The sequence below is a fragment of the Geospiza fortis genome, unplaced genomic scaffold (genome assembly GCF_000277835.1).
Source record: "Geospiza fortis unplaced genomic scaffold, GeoFor_1.0 scaffold171, whole genome shotgun sequence".
NCBI classification, from domain to species: domain Eukaryota; kingdom Metazoa; phylum Chordata; class Aves; order Passeriformes; family Thraupidae; genus Geospiza; species Geospiza fortis.
The window spans coordinates 2,485,461-2,500,561 of record NW_005054313.1 but is presented as its reverse complement, the minus strand read 5'-3'; the positions used below and the strand labels follow the sequence as shown (position 1 = coordinate 2,500,561).

At 38.6% G+C, this 15,101-nt stretch overlaps 1 protein-coding gene across 3 annotated transcripts in view; it reads left to right on the top strand.

Annotated features, from left to right (window-relative positions):
* The first annotated feature begins 1,098 nt into the window (after positions 1-1,098).
* ADAMTSL3 (ADAMTS like 3) overlaps positions 1,099-15,101 on the top strand; it is a 168,953-nt gene continuing 154,950 nt past the window's right edge. For all 3 annotated transcript variants that reach the window (XR_004081612.1, XM_031055984.1, XM_031055983.1), the window contains exon 1: positions 1,099-1,192. Coding sequence is in view for 2 of the 3 variants with exons in the window: in XM_031055984.1 (XP_030911844.1) it covers positions 1,112-1,192 (81 nt within the window). In the remaining variant the exon portion in view is untranslated. The remainder of the gene's footprint in view (positions 1,193-15,101) is intronic.

Genomic DNA, 15,101 nt, shown 5'->3' with positions numbered 1-15,101 from the left:
CGGGGCGAGGGTCGCTCTGGAGGATCCCCGTGAGGGCACGGCGGAGCGGGCGCTCCGGGAGCGCAGCACCGGCGCCTGGGAAATACCACCGGAGCCCGGGGTGCTCGGCCACTTGGGGCTCTCGGCAATGCCTGGACAAGGGGGAAAAATAATAAGTCTTCTTTTATTATCATAGTTGATACTTTTGAACGACAAAAGCATCCAGGAGGGCTAATGATTTTGGGAGGAAGGGGAACTTTATGATGTTTTTGGAGGGAGGGAATAAAACGCTTCTTTCTGTAAGGAATCTTAATTATGTTCGGTTGAACAGGTGCAAGAGCTGTTTGGATTGATGGTTTTCCTTTGGGATGCCTGCTTTTGTAGAAAGGAGTACTTTATTTGAAGGAGAAGTTTTGTATTCACTGTGTGACTTGGCAAACTTTTGGGGTGGTGGCTGAGGGGAAGGAAGGCTGTTGATGTGTGTGTATTGGGTGCATAGAGATTACTCTGGTAGTGTATGGTCTAAGGCAATAGGGTGCGTTGGCATAAGAAATTAACAGAATTATTAATATTATTACATGATGGGGGTTTTGGTAATTTTAAATTGACAAGCCCATGCTGGCCTCGTAATTGTGATGATCACTAAATAGATGGATTTTTTTTCTGAACTATTATTAAGCCCTGATTGTTTAGTCTCTGAGCTTTCAAAGGCAGTGCAAATGACTGCTGAAATCCCAGGGCTGGGCTTTCATCTTTGAATGGTGAAAGTGCTGGAAAGTACATCAGGAGTTCTATGCTCCTTGGATTTTACATTCGAGAGATCAAGGTGGTAGGGATTCCCAATTTGATAAATTCTCCTACATCCAGGAGATACCCGAGCCTATCCGCTGTTGCCAGCTTCCCCGGCCCCTCATTGTGGTCCTTTTCCGTGCCCTAATCGGAGCTGCTCACCCTGCAGGCTGTGCTCATGGCATGCGCTGCGCCTGCCGCTCTGGCCAGCGCAGCGCTGCGGTGTTTGCATTGCGCTGCTTCCAGCGGCCGGCCCAGTTTGCTTTAGTCATTGAAATTCTGGCGGAGCCCACTTGATTTTGTTTGTAACTTGAAACAATTTCTCTCAGCAGAGCCCCAAGGCATGAGGATGGCCTGCCCTAAAGCCGCTGGGCTGTCCTGGGAGATCACTTGGCTTGCTTTTGCGCTCTATGCTCACCTACAGGTAGGTAATGGACTTGTTGCTGTTGTCATTTCTGGTCCTGTATCAGGTGATCTTGCTGCAAACTTGGCATTACTGTTTTAAACCAGAAAACTGCTGAAGGAGCTACTCTGTAATTAAAAGTCTCCCAATGAGAACATTTTCCTTTCACCAAATTTTCAAAGATATTTATCTGGGAAATGAATATTCTCTCTCCTGCTTAATAGACTGTAGCTGACTTTACCAAAGGACGAGCAAAGGCAGAGCTTGCCAGATGTGTAATGCCATGGGTCTTTCTAGGCAGCACAGCTGTTCTTTGCCCCCAGGAGTTTAAGCACCTGATAAATATTAAGGTGCTGTAAGTGACAAGGGTTGTAGAAATAGCTTGGTAGAAACATCTAAAGCATTTGGAGGTGGGAAGGCAGGGAAGGTGGCCCAAAAAGGTCTTTGCTGCAAGTGTTCAATGAGTACAGGAACCATGCAGGAAAAACCATGGCTGCCATCTGATCTATTGCCTGGCATGTGAGCCTAATCAGTTCCAAGAGGTGAGTATTTCAAGAAATATGGTATGCTGGTGTGCTGCAGAGATGTGTTACAGTATGTCATTCTCTACACTGATAGTTCCCACAGCAAATCATGTTTCAAGGATTCTTCAGTCTTAAGTATGCATAAATCCAATTAATCCTTAGAAAAAGATGACTAAGTAAACTGAGATTTTTTAAAATAATAAATAGGAACCTTTTTTGAAGCATTGTAGTAGTTTTCAACAAAAAAGTAAATTCTTTATATGCGACCAGTGTTGTTGTATACTGTTTGTACAACTGCAATGCTGAGAAGTGGAGCCTGATGTGTTGGGTAGTATATAAACATACATCCTGAAGAATTTTGATTTGAAGAACAATACAGCAGGCAAAAGCAGTATGAAGAAACTGAAGAGACTGGGCTAGACAGCTGAGTAAGCTGTGATCAGTTTATAGTGGATGTTGAGGTTCAAGGTAGTGAGAATGGGGCTCCAATGCATCCTCAGTAGCACTGCTGAGTGCTGTGAGTGATTTGGCAAGTGAAGAACACCTCCTGTCTGTGGGTATGGTTGCAGCTAACCAGTGCACTGGTTACTTGAGTAAAGAACTTGCCATTGAAGTAAAAATTTACATCTGTATTAATTGTGCAGTGAAACACAATGTATTCAACACATGTCTGAGCAGATAGGGCCACAGTGGGATCTGGTTTTTGCCTGCATGTTGCTTATGCAAGGACAAAAATATTACAGATTTGCTGTGCCTGTTCAGCTTGTATTTTTGTGTGCAAGCAGTTGAGTGATGCTGTAATAACCAGCCCTATAAAACACTCAGGAAATAGTTATGGAGTTCTGTTAATAGTTCTGTTCAAGATAAGAATATAAACTCAGAGAAGGGACATGTTAATTTTGGTTTTCTGCCTTTTAGTTATGAAGGGACCATTTTTTACTTTTAAAGTATTTTTCTTGTATTTTTTCTTTCATATTTTTCTTATTGCAGAGCTGGAACCAGTAGTGGCATAGTTTCCTCTTCTCCACAAATGGTTTGGCATAGCTTCACTTGTCTCTTTATAATAAAAACAACCCAAACACATTGTAGTAATCAATTGGCTATTGTGAGTAGCTTTATGAACACTTCAATTCAGGTCAAATTTTATGGTCTTGATTGTCCTTTAAAATACTGTAATCTGTTTGGCATATTTGAGTTATTAGCACTTGACCCCAATCTGGTAGGAGGCCTTTTTGTTCCTAAGTTTTAGGTGTTTTATCACAATTTTAGGCACATTAAAGATATTTTATATTATTTAACATAACATTTTTGGTATCCAATATCCATTAATTCTTTAATTGGTTGCTTGGGGCCATACTAAATGGACCACACACAGTCATTTTGCCCTAATATTATACCATAACTTCCACTTCTGTTGTTTTTGGCTATTAAAGTGCTTATGTCTAGAGCTAATCAATTAGAAACAATTGGATGCTGGGCAAGGTCACAAGTCTATGTCATATCACTTATATGCAATTGATTAATTTCATCCTACTTGAGGCAGGTACAGAATAAAAAAAATTACCATTTAAAAAGAATGTGGTAGAAATGTGGTATGAATGTAATGCAAAGAAAACTTTAACATGAGAAGTTGTGAAAAAGAGGTAGCTGCTCCTGAGAAGCAATGGAACTTAACTTTGGTTACAGGAGTCCTTTCTGATTCTTCACAGCATGGTAATAAGCAGTGAGGTGTTTAGCTGGGCTCCAAAATTATCTCTGCTCTTGTGGATGTGCTGTGTCTCAAACTTGACAAAATTATTTTGTCAATGGCAAATTAGTTGCCATACTAGTAGGTAAATTAGGTTTCCTAGGATAACCCAGGGAATAGTTTACCCCTGAGCATTGTTGAGCTGGCTGATTGTTAAATCTGTTCTGTGACCAGGAGCAGTGACATAAATCACTCAGGAAGAGATCCCTTGTGGGTAAGACTTGGCCATGTTCTTTTGCAAGTACAGAGCTGACCTTTTCTTGTATGTGCCAATATAAATGAAATTAATGGAACTGCATTAGTCTAAAGCCAGTGGTAATACAAGTAGATTACGTAGATATGTTTTTCTTGAAAACAAACAAGATACTTGTCTATCAAATGGCAGCAGCAGCATGGGATAATTCATTGTTTCTAAAGATTTAAATGATGGCTCTATCCAAAGAAGTTACTCTGTTCTACCAATTATGTGTATTTGGGAGTGCCCTAGCATTGCATTTATTGCTAAATATTGCTTAAAGGTCTCCTCATTTTCCTCACATTGTAGCAGGAGAGCTATTAATTCTACAGATTTTAGGAGAAGGTTAAGCTAACAATAGAAGTGTCCAAGTCCAGTTCTGCTGTTTTGAAGTGTTCTCTTGAGTACATATTGCTTCATATTGGTAATTGAAAAGGCAGGATGTTCAGCCTGGTAACCAACTCTTTCTTAACCTTGTGATGATATTTTATTACACCATTCAACTAGATGCTGTTATATTTGTTATGAAATGTATGTAGGACTGTATATCTTTATAGTCTCACTAATGCATTACTGGCAGGAAGAAACGATGGCTATCAGATTTGTATGGGCAAATATATATCAAGAATTTTACACATGGCTTCATTTTAGATTTTTTCTCTGGTATGTTGTTTTCAAATCAGGAATAAGCTGATATTTTCTTATGTTCCTATGGTCTAAATTAAACCCTCTACAAGTCAGTACATTTTGCCTCCAAAGACCATGGGGTTGGTAATGTGTGCAGAGGGAGTAACAGCAAAGACACCATGTCTGGGTATTTAAGAAGCATTAAGTCTTGGTTTCTATGGAAGGGAAAGTTTCATAGGTCATAAATTCATTCAATAAACTGTTGGTTGCTTCCATGATTTATGTTCCTGCAATCCCTGCCTGCATTATGGTCTTTTCTAACTATCTGTGATATTTTGGAAATGAAGGATATACATACTGAAAACATTATTGTCTTCAAAATGATTCTGCCATAACCAATCTGCCAAAAACTACCAACATAGTAAATGTCTTTAAGGCTGAGCTTTGCAAGGCCAAAAATCTGATGTCCATTATATGACATAGTGGACTTGGAGACCATCTTCATGGAAAACCTTTGGATTATTGTTTTACAGTCACCGAATGTATTGCACACTGATGTCCAGAAAATAGATTATGAGCTACATACCACACAACATTCTTAAGTCTCCAGTAACCCTGATCAGAAATATCAGGGTGAGATTGGCAAGTCCTGAGTTAAACCAGAAACAGTTTTCTGTTTTGGTAGGCAGGTGGCAATTCTGCACCCATCTGGAGTTTTGCCATCAGCCCCAAAAGGCCTGTGGTTTTATTCTTAGTGTTAAGATTGCATTGCTGCTTCTAAAGACAAATAACATATCTGAGGCTCTGTACAAGTATTCTGACTTAAAATATTCATTGCTATTGACAAGGCTGCAACTCAGTGACTGCATTACCAGAAAACTTATGCTTGAATTTCTGAACGTGCTTTAAATTTATGACTGATAATGATTGCTCAGCCAGTGCTCATAGAATCTGAACTGCTGTTGCCCCTGGTTTACAATCCAATAGTGGAATTGCCTGAAAAGCTGATGTTTCTTGTGACTTGAGGCACAAACTATGTATGAATACTTACTTTTCAAAATGTGTCATAAAAAATTAAAGTCAGCTATGGGAGAGGACCAAGAGTCATCAATGAAGGCACCCCTTTACTATCTAAGTTATTCATTATGATGATAATTTATCGTGAAGTTACACTGAAAGTTGGACAGATATTCTCAGATCAGTTGTGTATAGAGCTGCATGTTTTTGTTTCCAAAACCAGATATCCAAGAGTCTGGTATACTTCAAGAAGCCTCAAGGACAGGAATAATTTCTAACAACTGCCAGTGGCTTCTAATTTCTCTCGAAAGAGTAGTCAAGAAATGAAGGAATGGCTCTAGGATTATTTGGTTTAGAAGACACTTGAATGCTTAGTCACTGATAATTACTCATTCAGGTCTGCTTAGTGCAGCTGCATCCCTCATATTCCTTACCAAACTGGGGCATAAACAGCACTGAGGTGGCAGGTTTGTACAGTGCACCAAATCCCATTCCTGCCTTTGCATCACAGAAAATGTACATGATTGATTGTACTGATATTAGAGCTCTTCCTCTTCATCCAGAATTCAAGATTTAGCCATCCAGTATAATGCATTTTGCTTTGCAAGAACATACATTTTAAAATCTGAGTCCTTTTCATTTGCTGTTACTTCTATAACCTGTAGCTTCATATATTTGTCCTTATGTTCAGTTTTTATGTCTAAAGATTTTCTTTAAACATTTCTCCATGCTTTCCTGAATCCCCAGGAGCTCCAATATGGCTTGCAATCAAGTAGTAAAGTGAATTCAGTGATAGTGGAAGCAGATTCATAATCATGCATCTATAGCTGTTGGCATTGTAAATCTATGCAAGAAATCTCAGGTATAACTTATATCATATTGTTCAAATATTGTACTTTAGTCAAATCCATGTGTCAGTACAGTTTTATACAGTTAACAATACTGATGATAATTCTGTGGCTGTGCACAGTCCAACAGAATCACACTTGAACAATTCCAGTGTCATTCTTATTAGGCAAAATCTCTGCAAAACAGGGGCAGTTTGTGCATGGTGAAAAAATGGATTTGTTTTTGAAGTACGATTTGATAGTGAGCACAACATTCCATAAGGGACATTGGATACAACCATGGCAGCTCCAGAGAGAATACTGAGACCCATGTGGGAACTGTACAGCACTGCAGTTCTGATGTGCTCCATGCACTCACTTTATTGTCAGTGATAGACAGTAACTCCTTCAGGTTTTGAAGTCATGCACATAACTTCCTTTCCTGTAAGGGGAGAACTTGGTATTAGCTGAGGACTATAGACTGTCAAGTGCCCTAGCATTTAAGGGTCAGTTTTCAAAATTCCCTCACTTCAGCTTGTAGGAGGAAGGACGGCTCTGTGAACTCCTTTTTGGTTGATGACAGCCATACAAGAGTGCTAAATTAATGCAGATAGAGCAGGTTTTTCAAAAGAGTTTGTGGAGTCTTTGTTTTGATGTCTTTCGGTAAGACCCAAGATGTTAAATACAAACATTAAGTGCTCAATTGCATTGTTAAATGCTTAGCTGGATTTTTCAAAACAAGGTAAATTTCAATTAAGCTAATGGGAGCCAGGCATTAGATGCCTTAGGCACTTCCAAAAAGTCTGGCTTAGTATTTTTAATCATATTTAGCTGATTAAAGCAAAATTTTCACCCTAGAAATCTTTTGAAATAATAGGCTTCTGGTGTGTGAATTCTAGTACTCAAGTGCATATTTGATAGCATTTGAGAAGTGCAAGTACAAGTGTCACGTGTTTATAAAGAGAGGGCAGTTTTTGAGAACTTGGCCTAATAAATCCCTTCCAGAGAGCATATTACATAAAGTGTTTAGCAACAATGTTATTTCTGTTTCTAATTTTGTATTTATTAGATTTAACATCATTATGGAGGGAAAATGAGAACAATATTTTCAGACTGTTTTGAGAAATGTGGTTTCCAAGAATTGTCAGTTTGTCATGCTTCTGGATGCGCTGGAAACACAGTGAATGCAAGTTAGCTCAACAAAATTGTGAAGCAATATTAAAACTGCATTTATGATTGCAGTTACTAGATTGTTGCTGTATGCTAATGGTTGTCATTGGTGTCCTGGTGGGAGGTCCCAACTGCTTAATGAGACTGATTTGTAGCATGAAATAAGTGGAATGTTTGTTTATATGTAGAAGCATGTATTTCTGTGTTTAGGTTATGGTGTTTTTTTCTGTTGTCAGGTGCTTTGCCAAAAAATTGAAGCTGCTTAAAATTTATAGGACATAGTCTGTAAGTGCATGCAAGCAAAACAGGGCAACATTTACAGTGTATATTTGTGAAAGGACCTATGGGGGCTCACTGCATGGTAAATCAAGGTGTAGAGGAGAGTTTTAGTTGCCTGATCTCCTGTCTTTTAGAACCAATGAAGTAAGGTGACATGGACACACCTGCACTGCTGGAGAGTGTGAAGAGTGAGGGATTGTGTTTCCTCAGTCTCTGGCAGTAAGTGTTTCCTGGCATGCACCTTGCTGAAGCTCTGAGAAGATTGCAGGAACTGGCTTTATTCCCAGCTGGCTGATTCAGCAAGAAATTAACTCCAAACCCCCTGTTTTTGTTGCAATTTCCCTGCTTATATACGTGGCTGTTCCAGGCTATCTATTGGGATGGAGAAATGTGAAGGGACAGGTACTGGTTCTGATAAATTCAGATTTGCCTCTTCAGATAGACATTTTATTTTCTTTCTGACTACTGCAGCTTCTTGTGGTGTAGAAGTGGTGTGGAAGCAGAAGGCTGAACAAGTTCAGTGCTCTCTGTGGATGTATGACAAAAGAAATATGCTAATATGTAATTTGTCTTCCTCTCCTGAGAGTCTTCTCTTATTAGATGTTTTCAAGGTCACATTACTCATTTGATGTTTTGTTTTCTTGAGTCTTCAAATACTTTAAAACCATTCCCTGGTTGAGTAACATGGCTGTTGGCTGGAAAACCCAATAGCACAGCAGTGTCTTGAGTATTGTCTGCTTGCTAGGCAATATCCTACGTGTAAACTGCCAGGTACATGTGGCATATTATGGATTCTTTCAGCTGATCTCATCAGCACTTCTGTTGAAAGCAGGACAGAAAATACATCTGTTCCTGAAGAGATGGGCTGTGTGTGCTGTATGCTATGTAGGGGATTTTGCTAAAGCTACTGACTGATAAGACTGCTTGAGCAGGCTCTGGTTTTGTCCCCTGATTTTTATAACTTTATTTACATGAATGTAAGGTGCTTTATTGACTAACAAATTACATGTTTCCTTTAGACTGGTGGTTCTCACATAAGCATTTTCATAGAACAGCAGTTAACAGTGCTAATTGGATGTTAGCAAATGATATGAAAGGGAGGTGTAAGACAAAGAGAATCATACTTTCACTGTAGGAATTCCTGGTGCACTGTATACAGCTCAAATCCTTTAGGAATGGGGTCGAAACGTTAGGCAGGAATCAGCTGGTAACTTGTTTCTTTCAGTGTAAGAACTGAGGGCCTTTAAATAAAACTGCTAGGTGGGAGACTGAACACAATGAAGCGTGGGTTTCTTCCATGTCATGGTAATGGTATTTGGCACTGCTTCCCATACTTTTGGAGTAGAAGGTTTACATGGATGTCAGGGGAGACAGGGTGAGTGCTGGGAAGATCCACTTCACAGTAATGTACAGATGAACCCCAGCAGGCTGGGAAGGTGAGTCCAGGAAATTATTGCAGCATTCTTGCTCAGGATGTGCTTTTTGGGGTGTTGTTGGAAGCTGCTAGACTGGATGGTTCCTTGATCTGAATCAGTTCAGCTGTTCTTAGGTCATTTTGGTGTTCCTCAGGGCAATACTTGAACATCATTGAACTAGAACCAGTTCTAGATTTATGTCACTTATGAATCATCATTTAAAAATTAACAAAAATATAAGCTCCAAACTGCAGGAATATCTGGAAGATTGTCCTGGACATGAGAACTTGCTCTAAACCTAAATGGGTACCTACATTCTGAGCTTCTTTGTGTCTGCTGGGAATATTTTTTTATTTTTATGTTGTTACTAATTTTTTGCAAATATTTTTAGGATGTTTCTGTTATATTTTCAAGTGGTAGAATTTTAGAATGATTTTTCAAGTATTTGAGGAAATTCAGGCTTAATTGCTGGAATAGCTTCTTGTTTTTAAGGAAGCACTCGTATTTTCTTGAGAAAGATAAATAGAGAAACAGCTTCTGATGGCTTAGCTTAAGTTCCACTTCCATTATGTGATCAGTCTTTCTGTAAAACACAAATATTCCAGACATTTTCCCTGCATGAGAGAGCACTTGCCTTCCCCTCAATGTGAAATTGCACACCCAAATGCTTTTCCCGTTTCCTTTTCCTCCCTCTTCCAGTTAAATTTGGAACACAATAGGTTGGTTAAAACTATAAGGAAAACCTCCAGAATGCTGTCTTAACATATGGGGTTTTACCATGCAGCTGTTTATCTTCTGCTAGGAGGGGACTATAAATGTATTTTTAATGCCAGGAGCTGGGCTTAAAATGCCATTAGTTATCTGGTGGGAATAGATTGGAAAATTAGTAAGCAATTAGATCAGTGGGCAAATACATTTTACTTAATTTTCTAAGTCTCATGGGCCTTTCCAATATCCTGTTAGCATCCCCTGTTCTTAACACCCAACCTTTTAAAGCTTTTCCCTTATGCAGTGTGACAATAAAAGGGAAAATTTTGTTTAACTAATAAATTTAAAAAAAAATTAATTTTAATTTAAAAATCCCCAACTTGCATGGTTTCTCCGAGGGAACCAGAGATGTTCTTGGAACACTAAGCTTTTCTTGGAGAAAATTTCTTCCTGTAGATAACCATCTTGAGAAGGGCCTTAGATGGGATAACAAAACATGTGGGTTTTGTTCTGATCTTTTGAACTTGCTTGAATTATGTCCTTAGCAGACATCAATGATGCATTTGTTTATAATTGCTTATTTTTATTGCTGAATTTAGACCTCTGTGAGCCATCTGTAATGTGTCACATAGATGCCACTATTTAGAAATGGGGGAAATGTAGGAATTATAAACTTTCTTTTTACTATTTTAAATGTTAAGGCCAGTCTTTGAGAATACTGAGGAAAAGGCCTAGTCCTCTTGCCCTGTACTGAGTGTCTCATCATTCCTTGTCTGCCAAAAGCTCACTTTGATTCAGTGATAATATGAGGGCTCTTGTACTCCAAGCTCTACAAGATTTCAGTTGTGAAAAAGATCCTTCATGAGATTGCTGTGCCACAAGTGAGACCTTATTTTGTAAAATTCAGGGTTTCTATTTCAACAGTACAGCATCAGTGGGAGGTTTTCTGGAGGAAGACCTGACCATAGGAAGCAGGCTGAGGCTGAATTTTAGAAGTGCTAACTACTTGCTATCATATTTCCTGTTGTGTGGTGTCAATCAGTCCATCTCTTCATCATATAACTGCTAAGGACAGATGGCATTTAAAGTGTTGCCTGCAGCTGTTTTCTTGAAAAATGGCTGTATTTGTCACTTAGGAAAAAAAAAAAAGAAGCAGAAATAATAAAGCTAATTTTCCTGTTGCTTATAAGCCTTGCAAGAGTTGAAGTGATTTCCATTTTTTACAAGTCACTTTTTCATTCTGTGTCACTGAAGACCATTTTATCAGGTGTTATGGTCCTTCTCTGTTGGCAGGAGTTCCTCTGAACTGCTGTAGAGGCAAACATCAAAACTGGTCCTTAGAGCACGTGCATTGTTTTTCAGGAGAACTGAAGCTGAATGTGGAAACTCATTTTTTAAAAATTAATGTGGCTTTTTGCCAGAATTATTATCTTCAGGAGGTGTCTCTGAACATTTTAAGGGGTTGTAGTCTGCATTGCATGGTGCAGTTCTGAGAGTGAAAAGAGGGAGACAGGAGTACACCACCAGGGAGGAAGACAGAGCTGATTTCTACATGTAGCAGCATTTTGTCTGTGCAGATGAAAATTGACATCATGGTGTAGGAATGTTGACAGTGTTTTGCATTTTGCTAGCTGCACTTACTGGAAAGCATGTGTTTCAAAGGGAGTTTTCAATTTTTATAAGTCTTTGCTTCCATATTAGCCCAGTCTTATTTTGAATGTAGACTTGAGCTATGAATAAAATTTAACTCATGGAGTAAGATTCCTCTGGCATGAAATGTGAATGAATAATGCAAACATTAACTAGTAATGTGCATGTCTGGGTCAGAATAGTCAAAGCCAACCTTTAGGTTCCACTGTTACCACTCAACATTGTCTTATTCTGTTCAAGAATGCCTTACTCTGAGAGTAAGGATGCTGCGTTTGGATGATCTTCTCTCAAGAAAAGCTGCACTAAGTGTGGAGAAAGCTTAGCTGGCTGCACAAAGCCAACCCTTTGGTTGTGGGAAATTCCCACTGATGTGATTTCTTAGTTCCAGATGGGTCTGTGAAAGGAGTGAGCCTAGAAGTGAAGAAAAAAGACTTACAGCAATGAAAAAGAGGCACTAGTTCTTCATCTGGAGAGTAATCATTCAGATGAAATTGGCAAAATTCAATTAGATTATCTTTCAATAATGGGCTGGCCTCACTCTTTGACCTTCATAATCCAATTAATTTTCCCAGAGTTATGTACTATGTAGAAAGTTGGCAACCCAAGTTTCCCATGTCATCAACTCTATCCAGTCTCCTGAGAAAAAGTTTTTTTAAGTGCAACATCCTTGCACCTGCTAGTTCTTCACCAGCTCTTCCCAAAATCAGACTGTTCTGAACACCTTCATGAATTTATTCCATGTTACCAAAGCAATTTACTGACTTCAGTAATGGGATTCCCCAGCTCATAGGAGACAGACCAGTTCCATTAACCTGTTCTTGTAGTGAAGACCCAATTCTTTTTTCAGTGTCTGGGATAGATGGGTTTGGAAGAGTTAGACATCTGTGTTCTGAGATATTACATCTGCACCTTTAGGTGAAATCAAAAGCATCAAGTCTGTTCCTTTGCCTGCAGAGAAAAGTTAGCACATTTTTTCATGAGGAGCATTTAACATCTCTAGAAAAATTCAACTCTCTGCTTCAGGTGTGCAATGTCTCACTTCACTGCTGAAATTTTAAACTTTGTTCCTATGTGTCTGCTATATGGAAATACATGCATGTGTGGCATGTGTGATTGCACTAACGAAGTCTCGGGCAAACTGAGATTGTCTTTAGCTGAATTTTAGTCTGAATCAAGTGTTAGAAAGCTGCAGGCTCCTGATGGGCTCTTCCCTGTATATACGTTACAGTGCTGCTGCATAAAACAATGATTTACCCCAACATTATTTTTAGTTGAGAAATTAGAAACAATCAGAGCTTTTTGTACAGCTGAATAAGAATATGGGGTGAGAAAAATGAGGAATGGTGCTTCATGTTGAAGGGTGATGTACTTTGCTAGGCTGAATACCTGCTCTGGGAGTTGCAGTGGCATGATAGGTTTTGTAAAATAGAGAGCTGCTTGCATGATTTTGTGTGGGAATTGACCCTTTTAATAAAGTAGCTAAGGAAAAAAAAATCCCGTTCAGAGCTGCATAATTAACATCAGATAGGTGAGAAATAATGTATATTCCTACTCAGAGCACCTGAGTAGGAATAAAATTTGGATTTCTGGGGACATTCTTGATTCTAATGGATCTTGCTTTCAGCAGCTCATTACTCTGTGCAGGTATTTGTGTTGAAATTTGTCCAGTTCTCTTCCCTGATACTTGTTCTGTTCAGCTTTTAAGATGCTGGTGTAGCTCACCTGTGTCTGTTGCTCTTTTTGGAGCAGTGCAGTTTCTGGGGGCTGTCAGAAGGGATTTTTCCCTCTGGATTTTGTGAGGATTGGTGAGGTACTCAGCTGCTCCCCAAGGCTCTGGGGCTGCACAGGGCTCTCAGTGGGCTCAGTCCTGCCTGCTCTGAAGGGCACGTGAGAACTCCTGGTTTTCAGAGCCACGTAAGCTGAGTTGCAAGGCTCTCACCTAGCTGATATTTTCCTACAGCTTGGTAATGTTTACTCTATTTTTATTTGTCAACTGCAAAAAATTCAATGATTAGTCTTAATATTTTGTCAGAACATTTCCACACAACCAACTGTATTTCAAATATGTCTCAAATGTTCAATTATTAATTGTCATGATACCTACCTATGACTTTTATTGTTTATTTCTAGAATCTGATTTCAAGTAGAGTGAGAACTGTACAAGCTTTATTGTTAGGGGTGAAATTTAAACTTTATTTGGATTAAGTGTTTAATAATATAATTTGCTGCATATGTTGCAAATACAAGCTGCTATGAATAGATCCTCTGTAAAAAAAAAACATTTGATATGTTATGTATGGACTTAAATCCAATATGTTGTTATCTTTAACTGAAGAAAATTATAAGAAGAGATTTACAGAGGAGGGTTTATTCTATTAACTTTAATTTCTTTAAAACTTTCCTCAACTGAAGTTGAATTTGATTTCTGTATTTTGACTTTGTTTAAAGTGTGCTGTACATAACTTCCTCTGTTCCTTGACTATTATTCTGAAAATACTACAAATTGGCTGTTTTTCATCTACATGGGAAGAGAAAAATAGAATTAGTAGCAATAGATGGATTATTTATTTAAGTGGGGTGCCCTGATTTTCTATTTGTCCACTCACAGTAGACTTGAGGATTTAAGCACAAGGTTTCCTGTTACATTACTAGATTTTTAAAGATGTAATTTCTATACCTTGCAAAGAACTGTGAGGGAGACCCTCCCTTTCCTACATGTCTTTGGCCCCCAGCCTCCCAGGAAGTATTAGTACAGAACACACTGATTTAGAATAGGTATTGGTTTGGATTCTTATGACTTCTAGTTAATTTGGAATGACTCTGTGTTTGTAAATGGCAGAAATGAAAAGTTCTGGACTATTTTGAGATTTAGAGACCATATTAAATCTTCTTGGCCTAGAACTTTTGAACTGGAGATTTAATTATTGTCCCACCTACTTTTAAAGTGTGTAGCTGCTTCTTTGAGGGTTTTATATAAGTAGGTAATCAGGGTTTTTTTTTAATTAGTTGTATTTTTTATAGAACAATTTGCAGTCACTACCTTTATTATTAAAGCTGGAACAACACAAAATGTGAGAAAACACTGGATGCATTATCTTAACTTAAAAATTATATAGGGAAGGAACAAGTCTCATTCAGTCATTTTTGAATGGTTTTCTGCAAGAGGGCAAAAAATTTTAGACCTTGTGCAATGTGTAGGATTTCCTTCAGCCTTTCCACCAGGAACTATAAAAAGGTTGTATAAAGACACAGAATAATTACAGCCTGAGTCAGGCCAGCAAGTTGACTTTTTTCACTATAATCACGATAAAAGAACATCTATCTTGGCCAAAAGAACTGGGCTCTGAAGTAGAGATGTTCTGGACTGATAATTCCAAGTGCAGCCAATCTTGCAGACAAATACACAGGTTAAGATTTATATTTGGATCTTGTTATTTAAAATGGTTGCTGTTTAGGCTTCTTATAATAGCATTTTACTCTGTGTAGGGTGCAGAGGAATCCAGGATGGTAAAATGTGCAAATGGAAATAGGAATACTGCCACAGATAACTCCAGCATGGCTTAACAGTGAGACTCTTATTGTTTTCAGTTTGCAAAGCAGTGAAGAAAAGAATGTGAAGAAATGTATAATTATGGAGGATAAGAATAGATCAACTGAATCAGGAAGATCACAGTATTTCACACCACTGCAAGTTCGCCAGATTGTGAAGGCTCCAACTTCAGTAGTTTCTG